Source organism: Felis catus, chromosome B1 (genome assembly GCF_018350175.1).
Source record: "Felis catus isolate Fca126 chromosome B1, F.catus_Fca126_mat1.0, whole genome shotgun sequence".
Lineage (NCBI taxonomy): Eukaryota > Metazoa > Chordata > Mammalia > Carnivora > Felidae > Felis > Felis catus.
In genome coordinates this window covers 132,076,276-132,101,551 of record NC_058371.1, presented here as the reverse complement: position 1 = coordinate 132,101,551, position 25,276 = coordinate 132,076,276, and the positions used below count along the sequence as shown (strand labels likewise).

Genomic DNA, 25,276 nt, shown 5'->3' with positions numbered 1-25,276 from the left:
CAATCTTGCTAAGCCTCAAAGTTATTGTAAAGGGAAAATTAAATAATCTCTGTAAAGTTTTTAGCCAGACTCAGACATATAGTAGGCTTGCAGTGATAGTAACTATTTTTCTTTATTTAGCAAATATTTATTGAGCCACTACTGTAAGCCGGACACTTCTCTAACAGTAGGGAAATGAACAAAAGAAGCTCAGAATTACATTCCTGAATTCTAGCATGCTGGTGATATTGAAAAACACCCCCATTTAATGACAGCTTCAGTTGTAGAAAGCATTCTACTTTCTATATCTGCTCAAATGTGCTGAGAGGAGAGTGCATGTTAGAATGGAGGAAATACAGTATTATTTTTTGTTACTTGATAGGGAATGCTTATCTAACATTACCTGGAAAACAAAACTGTGAACAAACTTAAGTCGTGAGGGTTCTAGTTTTCCCAGGTCTGGATTCAGTTCACTAGGTGCTTACCAAGCATCTATGGTTCTCCTGTGCTATGCTGATTACTGGAGACACAGAGATGGAGTGAAACCTGTCCCCTCCACAGAGAAGCTCCCAGTCTGCATGGGTGGAGAATTGGTGGACACCACGCAAGAATCAGCAGCCCTACCTTGATAGTACTTTTCATTTTCTTTATTGTGAAACAATGGTAAGCATAAAACCATATATGTAATATATATGCTAAGAAACAACAATAAAAGTTTAGAAGCAGAACATCAGCCATGTTATTGAAGCTCCCACTGTGCTCTTTACAGATTGTACCCTCCAACTCTCCTGTCCTCATAATCATTCATTACCTTATTTTTTGTATTTATCCTGGTTTTTTTTTTTTTTTTTTTTTTTTTTTTGCTTTTCTACATAGCCTTGCCACCACTAATATGTTTATCTCCTAGTACTTGTTGTACTTGTGTTTGGATTTTGTAAAAATTCATCATACTCTAAATTCTTCTGTAACGTTTCCCCCTGCCCCCCAACATTGTTTTCAAGATTTAGCTTCAGTGGGGTTTGTGAGATGCATTTATTTTTCACTGCTGTGCCACAGTTTATCCATTTTTTTTGTTGATGGACATTTGAGTTGTCTTTGTTTTATCTATTTCAAACAATGCTGAAATGAACATCCTTGTGCATTGTATCTTGAGGCACATGTTCATGGGGTTCTCACTTCATTGTACAATAAGATAGCCACAAACCATATATGACTTACATTAAAATTAAATACGCCTCAAATTTCAGTTCCTCAGTTCATTAGCCATATTTCAAGTGTTCCAATAGCCATGTGTGGCTAGTGGCTACCGTATTGGACAGTGTAGGTATGTAACATTTCCATCATTGCATAAAGTTCAGTTTTCGGGTTTCACTCCATCTTTGTGTCTCCAGTTCTCAGCATCGTGCAGGAGCACCGTAGATGCTCGGTAAGTTGAACAGCGTTGGTCATAGGCATAGGAGCAAAATTGTTGTGCTGTGGGCTATTCACATCTTCACCTTCACTAGATAATGCCAACTTGTTTTCCGAAGTGGTTATGCCAATTTACATTCCCACCAGCTGTAAGAGTCCTGGTTGCTCCACATTTTTGACTTGACACTCACACTTTTCAGTTCTTGCCAGGCTGGTCAAATGTCTCTTGAAGGCAGCCCACAGCTTAAACACACAGTGGAGAGATCATTGTTCTGGTTTCATGAAACCCCACCACCAAGTAATGAAGAAGGCACCACCTATAATAGGCTCAGCAGGGAGGAGTAGAAATGTTTCCTGTGTTGGCTAAAAGAGAGAACCAAAGCTCAGCTGAAGTGAAGGAGAGAGAGAAAACAGCAAGGAGTGGATTCACATTATTGAAAACTTCTTTTTGCTTTCTGTGCCATTTCTGTCTGGTAGTAATATTTTTGACATTCACCAGAGTGAATTTTCTTTATTACTGGCATTTGAATTTTGGCTCCAAATTTTTTTAAAGCTTGGATTTGGGGAGGGCCTGTAGAGCACTGAAGCCTTGGCCATTGCCTTTTCCCGCTATTGAAAAAGACTCCCTTTCTCCCTGTACACCATTTAGGAAATGGCTTCTAAGCTTATTTCAAAGGCAGCTTATCCATCTTATAAATGAGATTACAAGTCCTGCCGAGTGTTATTTAGGTTTCAGTGACTTTCAGACAAGGAATAAGAATCAGTTGTTAGGCTGCTGTGGGCATAGTCTGATTAATAAGACAAAGTTTAGGAATTGTAGCTTATCTTTTAGCACTCAACTTGCTAGGACTGATAAAAAGAGCTTTATATACTCTCCTGCCCTACGCAGAATTTAAAAAACTTTCTCCTAGCAACCTCGAATCCCCTTCATGGAAGTTATGACAGATGGCGGTAGTGGTGCTTTACTATAGCACAGATTTGGAGGAACATAGCTCATGCTAACCACAGGGAGGAAGAAAGGAGTCATTCCCCCAGCCTCTTTTGGGAATTGTCCTGTTGGCTGTGGTCTTGGGAAGAGCACTAGGACTAGGGAGTAGCAGTGATACAGCAGTTGACATTTATTGGTCACTTAGTACTTTATAGGGGCATCATGCTAAGCACTCGTTCTTTTCCCCATTTTAGAGACAGGAAACAGTGGCTAAATATCTTCCCCAACGTTTCAGAGCTAGCATGTGGTTAATTCAGGCTTGAACTTTAGTCCTTTTGACCCTTAAATAAACCCTGATGAGATTATCCTGAATCTTTTACCAAAAATAGATGAGGAGAAGGGCTGGGAAAAGTACCAGGTGTGCCATTGAAGGAACAGAACGTCTTTCTTCTTTTGCTTTGTGATGGGAAAATAAGACAGGAAAAGGAGGGGCTGGGACTGAAGTGGCTGGTGTTAGGTTCTGAACTAGAGTGCAGTCCTGTGTTCTTCTGCAGCATCTTTCATAATTTTGTGTTCTGTAAGGAAGGAAAAGATTCTATTCCTCTAGGAGCAAGGGAGAGACAGTGAGTGAGGAAAAATGGGTAGAAGGACCTGGGAGAGCAGAATGCCATTGATGAACATGGCTGAACATAAACCTTAAATTCATGGATGCCAGTTGCTACCAGATTTTGTTTAAGTTTATTTAGGGGCACCTGGGTGACTCAGTTGGCCAGGCCAACTATCCAACTCTTGATTTCAGCTCAGATCATGATCTCACAGTTTGTGAGATTGAGCCCTGCGTGGAGCTCTGCATTGACAGCATGGAGCCTGCCTGAGATTCTCTCTCTTTTTCTGTGCCTGCTGCTCTCTTTTTCTCAAAATAAATAAATGGAGTGGGAGAGGGGCAGAGAAAGAGGAGAGAGAGAATCACAAGCAGGCTTCATGCTGACAGGGACTCGATCTTACAAACCATGAGATCATGACCTGAGCCAAAATCAAGAGTTAGATGCTTAAGTGACTGAGCCTGCAAAGTGTCCCATTTTTTTTTTTTTTAAAGGAGATAGAGGTTTATCGAATATACCACAAGGGAGCAACAGACAGGACAGCAAAGGAGAGACTGTCTTCTAGTTGCTACTAGATTTGGGGGTTCTTCTAGGATGTACTTTTAAGTGAAAGCTGTATTAATAGCTGCTTCTCTTCACTGCATTGAACTCCTCTCCTGCAAGCTAGATGATTTTAGGGCCTCCTGCTGTATAGTTTTGGCAGAACACCATGATGACCTAGATCACATTTCTAATTAGGGTTGTTAATCCATTCATGGGAATACATTTTATTTGTGGTTGCTATTTCATTACTTCTCTTAGTAAGTAGTTTTTATTTGGTTACTTGAAGATTCCATTACTATAGCTCAGGTGGGAAAGATTTTTGAAGCTTTTTTGAACAATAGTTCTATTTGTCTCTTTTGAAATAAATGGTAGTTAAATCAGGATGAGGCCATACATTCGGCTGCTTATTCAGGCTTGTAGTTGGCCAAAGCACCTGGAGTTCAGCTGACTCTTAAGGACTGACTCATGCTAAACAGACTTATAAGAAGCTGATATACTCAGGATGCCAAATTAATAATGAGAAGTAGAAATTCCAAGAAGGTTGGGACTTTTGGGTCAGCCTGTCACAGTGTTCTGTACCCATAGTAGAAGCTGCCTTGGAAACCAAGTTATTTAAGGTTGCTTGTTAATCATGGAATTTAAGCAAGGCAAGTGGCTGAGTGAATTTAATGACTAATGTAACAGAGTCTGATCTACCTACCTCCACTATTCAGCAGTGATTACTTAGCATTTCAAATAGGTTGACTGGTAGTGGTACCCTTTCTCTCTGGACAGTGCTGGAGACATTGGGAAGTTCTGACCCTATGGCTGTCTGTTTTCTAGGTTCCTTATTATATGGCAGACTCGGGCTGAAACCCTAATTCTCCAGTTACCTAGTTGTGTGATTTAGTCAAGTCACTTCACTCTGTCTCACTGTCTTTTTCTTTTCCCTTATGCTTCTCTCTTTTTTTTTTTTGTTTTGGTTCCACTTTTTTTCATCTGGAAATTAGACATGATAATAGCACCCACCTTACAGAGGTTTAAATGAGTTAATATCTGTGAAGCACATAGAAAAAGTGCCAGACATAGAGTAAGCTCAAATTAAGTCTTATCTGCTGTTATTCTTAATAATGTAATTATTAATATGATCAGTCAGGAGGTTTTTTTTAATATCAAATGATAGAAATCCATATCAACAATATTAAACAAATAAAAAAGGGAGACTCCAGTCTAGATAGCATTGATTTTCATTATTCACGGTAGTTCTATGAAGTTGCTGCCAATGCTGTTAGTGAATACTGAGCTACTGCCTCTATAGAAATACAGGGTTAGTTAGGTTCTTGCTTAGAGTCTCTGGTCAACCAATCAGTGTATAATCTTTTTTTGTGTGTGTTTATGTATATTTCTGTTTAGACACCTAGTTTAATATACATTTCTTACAAATGATTAATTGTATGCAGTATTTCTTTATGCTCTAACACTAGTCAAGAGGATTTTTAACATTTTTCTGGCCCTCAGTAAGTGACAGTATATTTCTTTGGTTATCAGCTTTGTAGCAGTGCTGTCCACCACACACTGTAATCATCTCTGAATCCACAGATTCAGCTATTTTGAACATCTTTTCTGTAGCTTCTTTATGCCGTACAGATGTTACTTTAGCACTTTCCAGAGTTGCTGCATGTATAGATCAGTGAATTTCTTCTTCCCTTTTTTAGATATATCCTATTATTGATTCATTAACATTGAACTCACAGCCAGTAGCACTATAACTCATGTGTGACTGAAGCTCGTCCAACACATGTATTTTCTCTGTGAGACACAGCACAGCTTTGTTGTACTTAGGAACACTAGAGATAGCACTTTAGCACCAGGCCCAGGGGCATAGCAAAATCACCAACAAAAATGTAGAAACCTGGGGGCACCTGGGTGGCACCTGTTAGTCAGTTAGGCGTCTGACTTCGGCTCAGGTCATGATCTCGTGGTTCATGAGTTCAAGCCCCACCTCAGGCTCTGTGCTGACAGCTCGGAGCCTGGAGCCTGCTTCAGATTCTGTCTCCCTCTCTCTCTGCCCCTCCCCCACTCATGCTCTCCCTCTCTCTCTTTCAAAAATAAATAAACACTTAAAAATTTTTTTTAAATATAGAAACACGTAGACTGCAGAAAGACCACTTTTTTACAGAATGAGAACATCATTTTGTTTGACTTTGGCTGGGAAAGTGCATATAGGGGTGACTCAAATTTTTCCTCTCTTTGCATATGTCTGGGAATGACTGAGAAATGACCCAAGTATTGCTTTTGGGTTACAAATAAATTTTAGTGAGTAAATTCACAAGTATGGAGTTCACAAACAATGAAGTACAGCTATCGTTAGGGAGAGTGAAGGTAGTAGTGCTGGCACCAGGCAAGAGGGAATCCAAGGCTAAGTACCGTTACTAGGACCCTTTCTGTCCTTTGTCTTTGAAACTATATAGCTGGTAGAATCATAATGTCTTTTTTTTTTTTAACTCTATTTTGATTTTTAAAAAATTATCTTTATGTATTTTAATTTTTTAAAGTTTGTTTACTTTGAGAGAGAGAGCAAACAGGGGAAGGGCAGAGAGAGATGGAGAGAGAGCAGGCTCTGTGTGTTGGCAGCACAGAGTCCGATAAGGGGCTCTATTCCACGTAGCCATGAGATCATGACCTGAGCTGAAACCAAGAGTTGGATGCTTAACCAACTGAGCCACCCACGCACCCTGAGTCATAATGGCTTATAGGTGTCCTCATGTGGCAGGGCACATAGCTTCCAGCAGCCTCAGTTGTCCTTCAGAGGCAAAAGGCAGCCTTCCTTCAGAGCTCTGGTGAGCTTACTGGGGAAGGACTCTGGCCCCCCTGGGAGTGTGAACCTATCCCTGAGCCAATCACAATGGCTTAGGAGGTGTTCTCTGATTGGTTTGCTGTGGGTCATGTCCTGTGGCTTAGGGGTGGGATTCTTTGACTGGCTTGGTGTGGCTCATGTGTATGGCTTGTGGCAGGGGTGGAGGGGGGGTTGGGGAGCGGGTATTCTCTGAATGCCTTGGCCAGGGTCATGCTTACCCTTGTGCCAGAGAGGGGAGAGAGTTTGTTACTAGATAAAAGAGGGGCTTCGGGACATGGGTAAAAAAGCAGTTGGTGCCACTCTTGAGTTGCAGCTTTCTTTTACTTGAAGTACATTTTAGCTATGCCCTCTCCCCCTGTTTTACTGACGAGTAGTGTTTCTTTTATGAATATACTGCAATCTGTTTATCCATCCTCCTGTTGATGGACATGTGGGTTGTTGCCATTTTTGTTTAGTATGAATAAAGCTGCTGTGAGCGTTGTTTATGGATCTTTTTGCAGACATACAATCATAGCTTCTTGATGTCATATTTTTAGACACACTGTTTGTACTTGGCTGGTTAACGGGATGGCTTAATGCTACAGCTGCCTAATCTCAGCCATTATCTCTTAATTCTGACTAGTTTCACGCTCAGAGGGCAGTTTTATTTTCAACTTTACTGGGCATCCTGTATTGTATACTGACTACCGTTAGTCATTCTGCAAGTAATTTTTGTGTTCTTGCTCCTGTAGGTGACCTATAAATCAGCTTGGGTGGCAGTTGTAGCCTAGTAGATGAGACTGTGGACACTGGCATCAGGCCTAGATTCATAGCCTGGTTCCTACTTCTTGTAGCTGTGTGACCTTGGGCATGCTTCTCAATCTCTCTGAAGCTTGCTTTATCTGAAAATGAAGCTAAAAATAGTACTTATGGCACAAGGTTGTTGTGAAGATGAAATGAGATAATAATATAAAATGCTTATTAGCACAGTGACGGTTGTATGCTGCTTCTGTAATCATTGGTAGGTGGCGGGAAAGGACAAATTCATGAAACATTCAAAATGAAGAAGTTAGTTGGGAATATTAAATTATGAAAAGATTATGTGCTCTTGCTGGTCTTTTAAGATGTATATCTTACTCCCCTGCCCCAGTTTGCATTTTCTCTCTCCTCCTATGTAATTAACTCAAAGAATAACATTTAAGCTTAATATCCTTTTAGTTCTAGAGTCTAGACAAGGAGTAAGAATCTTGGGAAGAAGCAGAACTATTTGGTTAAGAAAGCAATTTCAGTCTTACATTTTATTTTCGGTTTTCTATACTTTTCCTGAAAGCCTTAAGAATTTAAAGAGTAAGTCAGGTAACATTACCATAGGTAGTCAAAAAATATTCTATTGTATGGAAATACCACATTTTATTTATCCATTCATCAACTGATGGGTGTTTGGGTTTATTTCTTCTTTTTGGTATTATGAATAATGCTGCTATGAATATTCATATACAAATTTTTGTGTGGATGCATATTTGCAATTCTCTTGGATACCTAGGAGTGAAATTGCCAGATCATATGATAGCTATATGTTCAGTCTTTTGATGAAGTACCAGAATGTTTTCCAAAGTATCTGCACCATTTTACATTCCCACCAGCAATGTAGAGGTCTCCAGTTTCTATACATCCTCACCAACCTTTGTTATTAACTGCCCTTTTTGATTATAGCCATCCTGGTGAGTGTGAACTGGGAGAGAGGGATGAGATTTTGTTTGTATGAAAGGGAAACATAAATTTCTAAAAGGTAGTGAAACTTTGGGCTGGAGTCAGCAGTAATCAGCCAAAAGTTGATTGAGAAGCTGCCAACTCAAAGAGATATGCTATACTGTGTGGTCTTTGTTTAAGGCAGTTAAATTCTGGCTGAGGAGTTAAGTTATAAGATACTGAGAAAGTCTCCAAGGCAGTATAGTAGATGTGTCAGAGGGATGCAGGCTAACTGTGGCTGGAAGGGTCCCCAGAGGCTTTCAGGTAGAAAGTGAAGCTTGACTCTGAGCCAGAAGGATGTGTAAGAAGAAATGGCAGAGAAGATAACCTTTTCCCCCCCATTTTTCATTTTTGTTTCAAGTGGTGAATTATTACTATCCAAGCTAACAATAGACTACCTAAAGGGGTTAATTAGTTCAAAAATTTTTTTTAATGAAATAGGCAGGGGCACCTTGGTGGCTCATTTGGTTAATTGCCAGGCTCTTGGTTTCGGCTCAGGTCATGATCTCGTGGTTCATGAGTTCAAGCCCTGCATCAGGCTCTGCTCTGACAGTGTGGAGCCTGCTTGGAATATTCTCTGTCTCTGTCTCTCTCTGTCTTTCTCTTTCTTTCTCTCAAAATAAATAAACTTAAAAAAAAAATGAAATAAGAAAATTCAAAAGGTGCAAGGAGAAAGGACACGATGAAGTTGTGAGGGTAACTTCCAGATACTTATTGCCATAATGGTTTGCAAAATTGTTTTAGCCAGTCTCCTCTTCTGTACTCGGAGTTCCTCATCAGTGATCTAAAAATCACATTGTGTCAGTGTTCACTATTCATTAATACAAAATTTGTTTAGAAATATTTTTTTGAACTCTTAATAAAACACAAAAATAGCATCATTACTATGAACATTTTCAGTGATATTATGTTATCATTTTGACATGCAAGGTATCTGAAGAATATTAAGGGGAGTGTTAGTATTTATTTAATTTTTTTAATGTCTGTTTATTTTTGAGAGAGAGAGATATGGAGGGGCAGAGAGAGAGAGAAAGGGAGACACAGACTCTGAAGCAGGCTCCAGGCTCTGAGCTGTCAGCACAGAGCCCAACATGGGGCTCGAACCCATGAACTGTGAGATCATGACCTGAACCAAAGTCGGACGCTTAACCGACTAAGGCACGTAGGTGCCCCAGTTTATTTTTATTTATTAGAGTTTATTTATTTATTTTGAATGAGAGAGAGTACATCCTCCAGGGGAGTGTTATTTTTTTTTTTTCATTGATTCTATTTACTACTTCAAAGTGATTTCCTTGGGGTTCCTAGTGGCTTAGTTGTTTAAGTGTCCAACTCTTGATTTAAGGTCAGGTCATGATCTCTCAGTTCTTGGGGTCAAGCCCTTCCTTGGGCTCTGCACTGACATTGCGGAGCCTGCTTGGGATTCTCCCCACCCCTCCACTGCACGTGCATGCATATGTACACACACTCTGTCTCCCAAAATAAATAAGCTTTAATAAATAAATAAAAGTGATTTTCTCTGACTTTTTTTTTTTTTTTAACCTTGTTTTACAGAACTCTTTTCTCGGCTACATGACTCCCTGAAGGATAAGAACAATGTTATGTTGGGGATATTGGTCTCTGGGCCAACCTGGGATCAGCACCAACCTGCAAGGGATTGTGGCTGAGCCACAGGTGTGTGGATTCATATCAGATAGAAGTGTCAAGGAAGTGGCCTGTGGAGGAAACCACTCCGTGTTCTTGCTGGAGGATGGGGAAGTTTACACGTGTGGTTTGAACACCAAGGGGCAGCTGGGCCACGAGAGGGAAGGAAATCAGCCCGGTGAGTACACCTAGTCTGCCTTGATGATTGGTGAGGAAAGGCTGAGGAAAGGGGGAGAGCTGGTGGAAGATTTTTGAGTGTTTATCTTTCAAGAGGCTCTGACTGGGTGCAGGGGTCTACTGTTTGGAACTTTTGTGTTTAATTCAAGTCTTTGAACAAAAAGCCAGACTTTTCCTTTTTCCTCTTATTAGATGACATGTAATATCACTGACTGGGGGAGAGAGGTTGACTAATTTAGAGTTAAAGAAATAGATTTTCCCCAGTGATTGAATGCTAAGACATTTTGATCGTTTTGTGGATTTGTAATCCTCATACACTCAATATCAGAAATATTTTCACCTAATTTTTTTTTTTCCTAATTGCATGTTCATTGTTTATTTTGGCCACATGCTTTTGTTTAGCATTTTGGGCTAAGTGCTGTGCTAGTTGTGAGTAGGTAGATAAGTGGGAGGTAGTGATGATGTGGCTCTAGGGATCCTCTGTGGAAGGATGTCTGAAGTAAGTCAAAGAGTATGCTGGAGGGAATTGGGGAGTGGGATTCATTCCTTCTGCCTTTGGGGGTCAAGGAGGAAGCATGAGTAAGACTTCAAGTGTGTGTGTATTAATGTGGCAGGAACATTAAGCTTATTGCACACACCCGAGTGTACCCAGTCATTTTTATTTATTTTTTTAAAAAGCATGGGTATCAAGGTGCAGTCCACTGTTCAGGGAATGTTCAATAGTATGGCAAGACTGGTGATAGAGGGTAAAAGGTGCTGTGCATATTTAAAGTCCGTTGGTTTGAATTAGTTTTCTTCCTACCTTTTTTGTGTAAGGTTGACCTTCAGTATACATGTAGTGTGAATCTATGAGGTACCTTCTCAGTGTTGGATTTTGGAGTAGAAGTGATGATGTTTAAATGAGTCTCCTTGTGGTGAGAAATGGTAAGATAGGGTCTTCAATTGTGACCATGTTGTGTGTTTTTACACTAACATGGGCATATGTCATTTTGTTTGTTACTATCTTTTTTATTCAATCCAAATCAAGTGAGGCTACCTACCGAAGTTTCATTAAAGAAGAGCCTTGCTGTTTTTTCTAGATGATTTTATCTAGGAAGGTGTTCGTGTTCATCTAGGAAGGTCAGTTTGGCATTAGGATGAGCTAAATTTTTTCTGTGACACACTGTCTCCCTTCTTTCTCATATTTATTGTCTCCGATAGCAAGTGGCTGTGTTCTGTAGTTCACCTGTCCGAATGTCAGTATTAATTTATAAATTAATAATGTTAATCATTGGATAAAGGGCTATCAGGCTGGTCTTAAGGAAGGAAAATTATGAAGTATGTGAAGTATGATATGTGGGCTCCTTCCCTGTTCTTTGCTCCAGTTTCCTTCATTGGAGCCCTCCCTCAGATGTCCCACCAGGCCTGCTCCCTGGAGCAAATCCTAATGTTTTAGTCAGGGGTTTTCTAACATCAGGGCCCTGGACTCTTGGGATTTCACAGAAAGAGTTTCAGCATGGGCCATGTGTATTTACATGTGCAATGCACCTGATACTACAGGTTTTCAAATGTAAGTAGATTCTATTCATTAAAATAAAATTTTAGTAATGGTGCTACCAATTCATAATTGAGTTAGTAAATCCTATCCATTATGTGTTTTACCAATTAATATGAAAGTATAATATGTAGGAAGGTTTTTGATTTCTAAAAAAAAAAATTTTTTTTTTTTGGAAAAGATTAAAAACCAAGGTCTTTCCCTTTCTCCTGTTAAAACTCACTTGAGTCTTACATAAAACCCGTACTCTTGCTCCGTTGCCCCCAATGAGAGCCAGTATCTAACAGTTAATGCCTAGAGAGGGATTAATGGCAAGTCACAGTCCAACAGCTTGGTCTTTCCCATGGGAATGTGTACACTCAACCAGGACTTAGAGACATGTAAGACCTACTTCATACCAATAGTCCTTAAAAGATTTGTACTCACCCTGGCCAGTCTTTGAAGGAAGATGAGGAGGAGATCTTTCCAGTACTGCAGAGAGAACACAGGGTGAACCTTGGAGTGAGACAAACCTAGTGCAGGTGTTACTCATCTCTGATTGTATGTCTGAGCCTCAATTCCCTTTCCTATGAAAGGGGACTTCCTGTCCTAGTGTAGCTCTTGATGCAGTAGATTCGAATTGTAAAGACGACTCTGCAAAGCTACCTATGACCTGTGAATCTGCCCTGCCCAGGCCCTCCTGTCTGTCTGCTCTGTGACTCTGCCTTCTGTGGCAGCCTCCTTGGACACCTTTGTCTTAGAACCTGAGGTGAAAGGATTCAACCAGGGGTCGCACCTGAGAAAGGAAACAAAGAGCTTACAGTACAAGGATAGCAAAGACCTGTGGGAGGCACCATGGTGAACACATCTGAGTGCAATGTGGCATTGTTCCAGTGGAGCCTTCTGACACAGCTCTATAGAGTTAGTGGTGGGAGGTTTGTGGGCTCTGCGAGTGAGTGAACAGGAGCAGTCACAGCTTCTGCCTGCATACCCAGTCAGGCCAACGCCTCGGCCTGCAACTGTTCCCTGTAGGCAAGGCTGAGTGATTGAAAGAGACTTGAGCCAGAGGTGCCTCAAGAAGGCTTTTGGATTCCACCACAGAACCCAGCCCATGCTTGTAATCTAAATTTGTAATAAGCAAGGCTGTAGTGTAAATTACAATAGATTCCAGAAATTTCTGTTGTTGGCTAAGCTTGTCTGTTAATTATAAACTCCATAGCAGCTGTGGAATAGTGCCTCTTTGAATGGAAAGATAATGTGGGTGGGCACCTCCCTCTCTTTAACTTTTTTCTTTGGTAGGTGGGTTCTAAATTGGGGACCATTTGGGTTTATTTTTAATGAGTGGGAAAAAGAGAATGAGCTTGTTTTCTCTGTGTGTTTCTTGAGAACTGTGACCTGGAGAGCTGCTAGGCATGGGGCGGGTGGGGGTAGTTAGTGACAGACAGACCCTGTTTCAGGGCGCCTGTGCTGGCCCTGGCCTGCAGGAATGTTATCCCCAAATAACCCCTGTGGTGTTTGGGAAGGGAATTTGATAGCAGACCACTTCCTCAGGATGCTTCTGGGGGCAGTGGGTGGGTTTGTGATTTTAAATAGGTATCATTGCCCAGACCAAGGGTGTGAAAGGCTAAAAAGAGCGAGGGGAAGGAAAGATGGAAGAAGATGGGGTAGGGGATACACTGTGATGAAACTCTTCTGTTAGAACATGTTTCCTTGAGTCTGTCCTGCCAATTGATCAATTTATACATGTTGTCTAACTGGCATGGTTAAAAAGTACACACATTTATTTTTATGGAGGACTCCTGTACCTGTGACATAGCAGTGGTATAAAGCACACACACAATGATTTTAAAGAGTTTTTTTTCTCCTTGAGAACATCTAATAGTTTCCTATTGCTTTTGCGGTTCCTGATGCTGCTGTGCTTTTCTTGTACTCTCATTTCTTCTTAGTTCTGCCCTTATGTGACCAACTTTGTGTGTGTTTGTGTGTGATGGGGAGAGGGCGGTTCAAGGATTCATCAAATACTGAAACTCCTTGTTATTAAAGGCCTCATATTTTCCCAGTGTGTTGGGCAGCTTGGGGTTCTAGCTTAGGTATGTCACTGACTCATTCATTTGTGTGTTGGCCAAAGGCAAAGAGCCCTATGATTCCCAGAAGCATTTTTTGTGGGCACAGTATCAAAGCTTCATCTAAACTCAGTGTCCAGATTTTTTTTTTTTTTTAAGTGTTGGATTGGAGCACCTGGGTGGCTCAGTTGGCTCAGATCATGATCTCATGGTTTGTGGGTTTGAGCCCCGCATTGGACTCTATGCTGACAGTGTGGAGCCAGGAGCCTGCTTCAGATCCCTGTCTCCCTCTCTCTCTGCCCCTCCCCTGCTTGCTGTCTCTCTCTCTCTCAAAAGTAAACATTAAAAAAAATTTTTTTTTAAGTGTTGGATTGTAACTGTTTTGCATATTCCTCTTCCATATGACTTTTCTGTCCTTCATTCTCCCTGTTACATGATGATGTAAATCTTACCTCTCCCCCAAAATCAGGGATAGTTTCAGTGACAAGGGCATCGTAGGGTTATTACTAACTGATTTCCTCATTTTTTTGCCCATGAATTCATCTCATAATTTCCTGAAACCTAGAGTTACAGAGCTACATTATAGGAAGATTTGTGTGCCTCCCCTCCTTTTTAATTTTTTTTTAAAGAGGAAGCAAAACATGAGTTTTTCTTCCTAAATTATGTTTCTTTTAATTAATGGTTTTTTGTACGTAAAGCTACTAAGCTGTACCTGAACATTAAGCACATCTTGAAATATTTTATTAAACTAAAATAGAAACTGGTTGCCCATAGAAAAAAAAATTCAAGAATTTTACCTTAATTTACTGTGCTTCTCTTATTTCTACCCAGCCACATTGTCAGCACTGTATTCTTCAGGTAATCCACAAGTCTCCTTTCCCCATATATACTCTGAATTTTCCTATTGGGATTTTAGCCCAAGCTAATCCTTGTGTTATTAGGGATGTCTGAATTTATAGAAACTTCTAACCTTTCTTCCTATTTGAGTAGGCAAGAACTGTGATAGGTACAATTATTTAATCTAACTTGACTATGTTAAAATTTTAAAATTCTGCATTGACATCTCAGGAAACCTTTTCATAGCAAACCTCAAGGATAACCATTTGTAAGCAGACTCAATATTTTTGTGCAACCCTGTTTGATTCATATCTATGATTGGTTCCTTTTCCTTCCTCCTCACTTAGTTTCTCCCTTTCTTGCAGGTAATTTAATCCGATTCACATTCACACTTTGTATTCAACCTAAGCATTTCCATAACGCCCATCACCATATGTAACAGCTCTCCCGCTGTTTGATAAATGAGGTTTATAAAGCAGAATATTTCAAAAGCAGCAATTCCCAGAGCTGTGGTTGCTGCTAACCCTGGTAGAAGTAACACTTTCAGCGAGCTTATCAAGTTGCTTGAGGGCATCTGAAGGACACAGTAACTCTGTCATGTTAATCAGCTTTTGCCAAAAAGCAAACTAGCTGAGCTGAAAGGATATTGAAGACATCTTATAATGACTTCGTATTATTGAAGTGCATATTTCTGTGGGCATACTCTGATATAAAAGGCAGAAAGTGCCATAGGAAATGTTCCGATCTCAACATTGGACTGTTTGGAGCCCCATCCTTTCCTCATTAGGAGTGGCAGGTGGTCCAGGAGGCTGCACAGCCCTTTCTGATGATGATGATGACGACAAAGGTAGTAATCAAACCCTATGGAATGTGATGACTTCTTTTTAGCTGAGTGGACAGCTTTCTAGTTCAAGAGGTTTGGAGTTCAGGAGCCAATATTATTTAATAATTTTATTTCCTGGTATGGTTAATCAAAAATTACTTTTTCCTGTCTGTACTCAGACTACTTTCTTTAAAGATACTTGAGAGTTTTAGAAAATATGTACTTATTTATAAGCATATTCTTTAATGTGAGGTGTTATTTGTGACTTGTAAAAATTTGCAGTGTTACTTTTAAGTAATTAGCGCAGTGGTTTGCATCGTGATACAAGAGACTCCCTTCATTTGTTAATTGTAGGAGTGGTTAACTATAGATACTATAATCGCTTTCTATGTGCTTGACATTTTTAAGCTGACTAATTCTCATGACAGTTCTGTAAAGTAGGTCAGTATTATCATTCCAGGTATATATAAAGGAGAACAGGAAAGGGAGTTGAGTTTCAGTTTTGCTTGTGTGCTGACAGTTTGGTTTTAGTAATCCTAGAATTTTGTCGATGGACATCTTTTTAACCTCAGGCTGATTGGAAAGGCACAACAGAATTTTATTCTCAGAACTGTTTTTCTTGTTAACATTTAATTTCCACTCATTCCTTACAAAAGAAATAAAAAGGATGTAAACTTGGTCACTGAGAAACTTGTATTCTTTAATTTACTGGTTGAATAACCAGATATTGTCAAGGTGTTTTGATTAAAGATATGGAGAAATAATTCCCTTTTCATCTTTAAAATCACCAGATGACTGTCAGCTTGTTCTTTTATACTCTTCTGGGTGCCAGGTAATCTGGGGGAAAAGACACATGATCATTCATATCTCAGGCAGATATATATTGCCTTGCAATTTGCCTCTTGTTCTTTGTTCCTTTATTTCCTCAAATTATTTATTTCTTATTCAGTCACTGAGCAGATATTTACAGAGTGACTGGACTACTAGGTTCCTCGTTTGTTGTAGTTATTGTTGGAACACGATGCATTTAGTGCAAATCCTATCCTTTGGGAGTTTGGAATGTAAGATGTGTTTCTGTAAGGATTACATAATACAGCTCACCATGTGCTGAGCAAGTGATCAGGGTTCTAAATGTGTCAAAATAAGAGTTGTAGTGAAGAGTTAGGTCTAAGTCAGGTTACCGACAGTACTAAATTCAGATTTCTAACAAATGGCATCTTTTACAACCACACACATACCAAGTTCATGTTTATCTTAGGATTGTGAGCTTGTGGGAGAAGTGAAAGCTAGCATTTCAGAGAAGGGGCAGCTTTGGTAATGGTGTCATTCTCCAGGGATTTCCCATGTTTTCAGTGGGTTAAGTCCACCCTTTAGTTCTGAATTTTTGTGTTGCAGTAACAATTTTGTCATTTGGCAGTTTTGATCATCTCTTGTATACCTTGGTGATCTGCGATCTTCATAGATCTAGGAATGATAAAATGTTTTTAAGAAATTTATCAGTCTGGATGGTAAATGTCTCTTCAGCTGGTATTTTACAGTTCTTCAGGAGCTACCAGAATCTGAGTAAATGCACTTTCATAGCATGTAATGTTGAAATCTTTGGTAACTTTCCAACAGATAGACTGTCTCATATCCTTGCAGACTTTGAATCAGGTTTTGACTCATTTTAAGACATGTATTGTAATTTCTATTATAATTATTAAATGACTCATAACAGTTGAAATTGTTATTCTGAGTGATTTCCATTTGGAGTGTTAGCTAATTATGGAGGCAGCATAGTGAATAAGAGCATGGATTCAGGAGCTAGACTTCCTGTATTGTTATCCTGGCTCTGCCACTCACTGTGTGATTCTGGGAAGGTTGCTTAACCTCTCTGTGTCTCAGTTTTGTTAGTTGTGAAACATGGATAATAATATCTACAAATTAGGATTTTTGTGAGGATACAATAAGTTGTATCTTGGTTTTTGGAATAATGTCTGGCCCAAAGTAAGCACTCAGTTAGTGCTACTGGTAGTAACAGTAGTATTGTAGTAGTATGTGTTAACATCTTCCATTACATTTTTTTTGATCCTACTATTCCAGCATATTAAATTAATAAATTCATTATATATGTATATATTATATATATAATAAATTCATTATATATTATATATATATATTTTTTGATCATTTTTATAGCTTCCCTTAACACTATAGGATCTGATGAATGGTCTTTGCATACAGGGGAGGGAGATGATATAAGCTAGGGTCGTTAAGAGAGACTTCACATGTTATGTGAGTTCTAAAGGATGGTCTGTTTCTTGATCTTTAGTTTTTTGGGGTCTTTCGCCTTATTGGTCCCAAGAAAAACATTTTGCATATATTGGGCACTCTGTAAAAATGGGTTATCCACATATGGACATTCATGTATATATGTAATCTTTATGCCATGGTTAACATTGCCTCCAGCATTCTGGTCCAAAATTGCAAAGAGAAGTGAAGCAAAATAGGCATCTGTGGACATTATAGTACACCAAAGGCTTCTTTGTGATGCTTCTGGAGGACTTGAAGTGGTTTGGCGGCAGTTAGTGGGGTGATTTGATCTTGCCACAGGTTCAGAAAATAGAGTACAATCAATTTATGCTGAGCCCAGCTGAATTCTGTGTGTGATTACTTTAGTTTTCCTTTTAGCTTTGATGGGCGTGCATCTTTGGGCAGGGATCTAAATGACCTGAAGGAAGGTTAAGTGGTTTTCCTTTCTGCATTCTGCAATCACCTAAGAAGAAATCACTTTGGAGTCTGAACCTGTCTAATCCCTGCTTTCGTTTTCCCCCTCCTAAATGGGCCTATATTAGGATGCTCTCAACTGTAAGTAACAGAATACTAAAATACGGCAGAAACAGTGAGTAAAACTGCGTATCTCTTTATAGAGGTCTAGGATTGGTTAAATCAGTGGCATAACGACATTATCAAGGATGTAGGTGCTTCCCATCTTTCTGTTCTGCCTTCATCATTTTGTTGTCTTTCTTCCCTGGGCATGTCCCTTCCTAGTCACAAGGTAACCGCCACAGTTCCAGGCATCACATTCTCACACAGCTGTATTCAAAGGCAGACAGGAAGGGGAGTTTTCTTGTGTGTCATTTTTTAAAATGGGGAAAACCTTGCCTAGGAGCCCCCTCGTATATCCTCTTTTGCCTCACTGGCCAGGCCTGGGTTACCGTAGACCAGTCACTGGTGTGCCTGAGTAAGTGAAGTAGGAAATATCTGTCTGGCACAGTCAAGGGCCATCTCCTAGGACTGGGGAGGGGCCCAGCAGCCCTAAGAGTTCTGGTGCAAGGAAGAAGTGGGTGATGGCTGATAGGTGAGCAACACACAGTGTCTTCCGCGAGGTTGGTTTCATATTGTGTGCATACTGGTGGGATCTTTGACACCTTAAAGTGGAGTCATGGAGTTTTATTTTTGTTCCATATTATAATCTATAGTTCCCTTTATGGAATCAATAGCAATACCTTAACATCAGCTTTTATAACAACTGATGGCTGCCCTTATGAGGCAATGACTTTATGATGTTTATGGTATATGATATGGAATTGTGTATTTTTTTAAAATGTATTTTTTCATGTTTGTTTATTTTTGAGAGAGAGAGAGAGAGAGCAAGCACGAGCTCGGGAGGGGCAGAGAGAGAAGGGGCAGAGGATCTAAAGTGTGTTCTTCACTGACAGCAGAGAGCCTGATGCGGAGCTTGAATTCACAAACCATGAGATCATGACCTGAGCCGAAGTTGGATGCTTAACCAACTGAGCCACCCAGGCGCCCCAGGAATTAGTATCTTATTCATCTTTGTATTTCATTGCTAAGCACAGTGTAGTAGGCACATAGTGTAGGAAATATGGTGAATAAAATGTCTCTTAGGCTTTACTGTTTTGTTGCTTTGCCATGTACTGTATGGGTTCTGGGAGATTTCTGGGGTTAGGTCAACAAAGATCACGGTGGTCTTTAAAGAAAATCACAGAATTTTAAGGATGGAGGATAAAAGAGTGACTTGAGTGATAACTATTCCATTTATGAGGCTTCACAGAACAAACAATGGGTTTAGTATCACACAGCAGAACTTCTCTAAAGGGAGCTTTAGTAGACTTGGCAACTTCAGCTCAGTAAACTTTATCACTTTTACCCATTTTTTTTTAAATTTTTTTTTTCAACGTTTTTTATTTATTTTTGGGACAGAGAGAGACAGAGCATGAATGGGGGAGGGGCAGAGAGAGAGGGAGACACAGAATCGGAAGCAGGCTCCAGGCTCCGAGCCATCAGCCCAGAGCCTGATGCGGGGCTTGAAATCACAGACCGTGAGATCGTGACCTGACTGAAGTCGGACGCTTAACCCACTGCGCCACCCAGGCGCCCCCACTTTTACCCATTTTTAATCAGACTGCAAAAATCTTGAATGTCTTGAGAGCATTGCCTTGAGCAAATAGTATCACCTGGGACATGAATCAGGTGTTCATTTATTAGCAGTCCTCCTGCATTTAACTGTCAAACTAATATAAAGTCATGAAATGAGGCAGACACTAAAATACACCGTTTCCAGTGTCTTCCAGCCCTTACCACCGTACCTTTTCCTGGCAGTAAGTAAATTTCTAGGTGAGTAAGAAATCCATTTGTTAATACAATTGATACAAATACCTTCCAGTGACGGGAGGCTTTAAAACAATTATTTTTAATGTTTATTTTTGAGAGAGAGAGCACAAGCGGGGCAGGGCAGAGAGAGGGGTACAGAGGATCCAGAGCCGGCTCTGCGCTGACAGCAGTGAGCCTGATGTAGGGCTTGAACTTGTGAACCATGAGGTCATGACCTGAGCTGAAGTTGGACACTCAACCGATTGAGCCACCCATGTGGGTGAGTTTATGTATAAGGCAGTGGTGGATGGATGGGAGTAGAATTTTGTAGTGATGTGGAGATTTATGCTTCTTGCCAGTTCTCTAGCTCACTGATATGGTTGTAAGATTTCTTGGGTCTGATTTAGAGTCTGCATTTATTCCTAGGTGCTTTACCAGTAAGGTTTGCTTTGCCACTATGCTGTTTTTTTGGATGCCAAAATTAGCCTATTATGTTGAAAGTTTAATTTTCTTTCTTGTGATATTTTTCTCCTTTGATACTCTATCAGGTATTGAAATGAAAACATTTGCAGTGGGCTCAGACTTCCAAAGGAATATGATTTACCTCATTAAAATTTGAGAGTGGGAACTTTCCATGAGGTCTAGTCACAATAACATCTCAGCCTGTCAGCTATTTGGGGAGTTGTTCATACTGCTAGGAGGAGAGTTATAAGGCTGTATCTTTTCTTTTTTTCCTTAATGCAACTACAATAACATTGACTATATTTCCTGTGCTGTGCTTTTCATCCCCATGACTTACACATTCTGAAACTGGAAACCTGTAGCTCCTACTCCCCTTCACCCATTCTGCCCATCCCCCAACCCCTTTCTCTCTGGCAACCACCTGTATTCATGGGTCAGTTTCTGCTTTTTTACTTGTTTATTCATTTGTGTTTCTGATTCTACATATAAGTGAAATATATGGTATTTGTCTTTCTCTGACTTATTTCACTTAGTATAATATGCTCTAAATCCATCCATGTTATCACAAATGAGAGGATCTTATTCTTTTCTTATGGTTGAATCATATTTCACTGTATGCATATACCAATTTTCTTTTTTTTTAAACAATATTTTAATATTTATTTTTGAGAGAGAGAGAGAGAGAGAGATGAGCGGGGGAGGAGCAGAGAGAGAGAGGGAGACACAGAATCCAAAGCAGACCCCAGGCTCTGAGCTGTCAGCACAGAGCCCGATGTAGGACTCAAACCCACAAACTGCGAGGTCATGACCTGAGCCAAAGTTGGATGCTCAACTGACTGAGCCACCCAGGTGCCCCATATACCACATCTTCTTTATCCATTCATCTATCGATGGACACTTAGGTTGCTTCCGTTATCGTGGCTATTGTAAATAATGCTGCAGTAGACATAGGGGTGCATATCTTTTGTAATTAGTGTTTTTGTTTTCTTTCACTACCCAGTAGTGAAATTACTAGATTGTATGGAATTGCTGTTTTTAATTTTTTGAAATGCCTCCATACCATTTTCCATACTGGCTACACCAATTTAGAGCTCTTTGCCCTCCCCCCCCCCCCCACCTCTTTTCAAAGTAATATTAATGAGAGCTTGCAGAGAGTCCTTAAAAATTTAAAGAACCTGTTTCCCACTTTGCATAGATTTGTGGTCGGTGTACTTTATCAAGTGAAAAGGATCATTTATTGGTTTGGAATTGGCCTAGTGCTGTATGAATAGTGCTAATCATGGTTAAATAGATTGTGCTGAGTGAGACAGCAGGTTCTACATTCTGCATGTACTCAGAGTCTGTGGGGCGCAGGAATGGGGCGGGGAGGTGGAGAGTGGGGGCCCATTATGCCTTTAGGTGCAAGTCGCCTGGTTTCCTTTAAGGAGGTGAAGGCCGCTGGTGGGCCATCCTGGGTCTTCTCCAAGCCCAACTAGAAGTAAGAATACTGGCAACCAGGAGAAGAGAAAGGAAAGACAGGAAAAGTGGAGATAGCAGTCATGCTGAGCTCACCAGGAGGCACAAGTTAAGTGTTCTTTTTTTCTTCATATGGAGGAAAGAAGGCAGAGGTAATTATGGAGTGTTTTTATTTACTGTGAACTAGCACATGATAGAGATACCCCAAACCAGCTAGTCATGAATGAGAAATTGGAAGTTTTTCTGTGATGTTTTTATGAGTATTACCCTATGCTTTACCCATCTTACTGTTTTTCATTCTTCACTGAGGGTAGTTTCTGAAGCACAAAAGCTTTGGTGAATGTGTTTAGTATTTGCACTGTGGAGATGTTAGTGGTAAACAGTATATAGGCATTCTGGCGATTTCATGCTCTCCTGTTGGTCACTGGGTATAATTCAGATTGACTAGATGCCTGTCTCCTTTCTTCTTTAATATTCTAGCTTTAATATAAAGCTTCCTTGGCTAGTCTTATAGGGAGGATGACTTATCTTTAGGTTTTCTAAATAGCGACTTTTTATATTTCTAGACTGACCCAGTGTGACTAGGAAGGGGTGAGCCAAGTCCCAGAGATCAGTGAAGGGATAGGTCTCTCTTCCCCTGCCCCTGTTTTTCTGTCTGTCTCTGTGTCTCTCACTCAGACACACACACACACACACACACACACACCAGCAGACATAGGTTGAATGAAGGGAGGGTTCCAGTACACTTCACCCAGGATTGGGCAAGGCCATTGGACCCATAGAATTTCTTTCTCTTATCATTTTATGAGCTCAAGAAAAAAATCAAACTCTTATTCCATCTCCTCACTGCCCATCCCTTTAGTTTTTAAAAATTTTTTTTAGTGTTTATTTATTTTTGAGAGATAGAGACAGAGTGTGAGTGGGGGAGGGGCAGAGAGAGAGAGAAAGGCACAGAATCTGAAGAGGCTTCAGGCTCTGAGCTGTCAGCACAGAGCCCAATGTGGGGCTCGAACTCACAAGCCATGAGATCATGACCTGAGCTGAAGTCGGACGCTTAACTGACTGAGCCACCCAGGCGCCCCTGCCCATCCCTTTATTAAATCACTGTATGAATTACCATTTAACTGCCTTGATTTAGATATTTGGGTCAGAAAAACACTGTTTTCAAGTTTGTCCACAGTTTTAATGAACCATTAACTCTGGCAGTGTTCCAGCCACACACAGCTGTCTCGAGACCTGAGGACTGACCCTCTAGTGTCCAGCGGGGGAGCTTCAGGCTTTAGTGCATGTGGATGAAACCAACCAGGGAAAGCTCTGTGACAGGAAGGGCTGGAGGGAGCCAAAGACTTAAATGAATTCTTTTCTGTTCCACCGTGGGTGCCTCCTCTCTATCCCTTGCTTGGACTGAGTGTCATCATGATCAGGCCAGAGCTGCAAATCAAGAAGAAGCCATTGGTCTTTTTTCACTTCTTTTGTTCCTCTTCCTTTACTGCATTCTTGACTCTGAATTTTGTACATCACTGTTTGTTTAATTTGTATATTTATATTAAGGACTAGGGCACTTTGACTTTCTTTATGCTTTAATACAGAATTTATTTCTGGTGAGGATTGTATGGCTGCCCAGGTGAGTCAGGCATATGCTACCAAGGCATTTCAGTGGGAAAGGACGGTTCATGTGATAAATGGAATTGTTAGAGTTGGCTGTTTACCTGCAAAGAGACCTAGACCCCATAGCTCACTCCATATTCAAAAGTAACTTCCAGATGTATGAAGGACATAAATGTGAAAAGTAAAACTGCAAAAACAATAGGAAAAAAATTAGGGGGATGTGTTTAGAAGCTTGATATAGGCAGTCCAGGAGCCATAAAGGATAATGATTGGCAGGTTTGCATTAAATTAAATTTTTTTCTGTGATACAAGGCATTCATGAACAAAACCTAAAGATGAGTCTAGGTTGGGAGAAATAGTGCCATGAATTACCAGATAAAGGCTTCATATCTCAAATATACCAGGGCATCTTCAAGTTGATTAGAAAAAGATAAGCAACCCTGTAATGAAATGGACATTTTACAGAAGAGTACTTACAAATAGCCAATATGTGAAAGGAAATGAAAATTAAAATGAGATACCATTTTTTTCGTCTGTTTGATTGGCAAAAAATTTCAGAGAGTAATAATATTCGCTGCTCACTGGTACTGAAAAATGGGCAGTCATGCGCTGATTGAGGAAGTATGAGCAGCTACAATCCTTTCTGTAAATCACCTGGCTGTATTTAGTAAAATTTAAAATGGTTATACCTTTTGAATAAGCGGTTCTATTTTTAAGCTTCCTTACACAAATAAAAATGTTAATATATAGCAGAAGGAAATATTTCTAAGGATGCTTACTGCAGCAGCGTTTTCAGTGGCAAAGTAATGGAAACAGCTTGTTCATCCTCTAGGGAAGAGGTTGAATAAATATAACGGACAGTCAGAAGATAAAGCTTTAAGTACCATCTTTTATGCTGTTGACTCACAAATTATTTCCAGCCTTAACTTCACCGAATCCCAGGCTTGGTATCCATTTAAAATCTCTACTTGGATGTGTAATTGGCATCTTAAGTTTAACATATACCAAGCCAAACCTGATATTTCTTTTAAACCTGTTCTCCACCCCTTTTTCTCTTATTTTGTAAATGGCAGTACCAGCCATCAGGTCACAAACCTTGAAGCCATCCTGGAACCCACCCTTTTAACTTTACTACCCTGTGAATTCCACACCCCCCCCCCGCCCCGCCCCCAACCCTGCTATTTTCCTTCCCCACTTTGTTTTTCTTCATAGTTTAGGCCTGTCTCCTATACTGCATTCTCTCTTTGTCTTGTCTTTGTCTTTCTCATATTTGTTTCAGCTCCATGAGGATCAGGACTGTTTTGTATCTCCAACACCTAGAATAGTATCTGGCATATTTAAGTGCAGCCTTCAGTAATTATTATTATCATTTTTTATTTATTTTGTATTTTGAGAGAGAGAGAGGCAGAGAGAAAGGGAGAGAGAGAGAATCCCAAGCAGGCTCCACAGCATTAGCGTGGAGCCTGATGCAGGGCTTGAACTCACAGAACTGAGAGATCATGACCTGAGCCTAAACCAAGAGTTGGACGCTTAACCAACTGAGCCACCCAGGTGCCCCAGTAATTATTTCTTGAATAAATGAATGATTATATCATGAAAGAAACAGAGTTACTAATTAAGGACTATAGAATCCCTTTTTGTAGAAATAAAATCAAGCCAAATAAGTCAGAGAAAGGCAAGTGCCAAATTGTTTTACATATATGTGGAGCCAAAAAAAAAAAAAAAAAAAGGAAAGGAAACTCAAGCTTATAAGTACAGAGAACAGATTGGTGGTTGCCAGAGACAGGGGGTGGGGTGGGGAAGGGTGGGTGAAATGGAAGAAGGTGGTCGAAAGGTGTAAACTTCCACTTATAAAATAAGTAAGTCCTAAGGATGTGGGGACTGTCATGAACAGTACTGGATTGTATATTTGAAAATTGCTAGGAGAGTAAATCTTAAAAGCTCTGATTACAAGAAGAAATTTTGTAGTTAGGTGTGGTGATGGATGTTAACTAGACTTATTGTGGTGATCATTTTGCAGTATATATAAATATCGAATTCTTATGTTGTACTTAATATAATGTATGCCAATTTTA

The 25,276-nt window shown here is 40.1% G+C and overlaps 1 protein-coding gene across 3 annotated transcripts in view; it reads left to right on the top strand.

Annotated features, from left to right (window-relative positions):
- Window positions 1–25,276, top strand: part of HERC3 (HECT and RLD domain containing E3 ubiquitin protein ligase 3) — a 112,226-nt gene that overhangs the window by 3,431 nt on the left and 83,519 nt on the right. For all 3 annotated transcript variants that reach the window (XM_023252940.2, XM_023252941.2, XM_003985179.5), the window contains exon 3: window positions 9,578–9,845. In XM_023252940.2, the coding sequence (XP_023108708.1) occupies window positions 9,620–9,845 (226 nt within the window). In that variant the 5' untranslated portion in view covers window positions 9,578–9,619. The remainder of the gene's footprint in view (window positions 1–9,577; window positions 9,846–25,276) is intronic.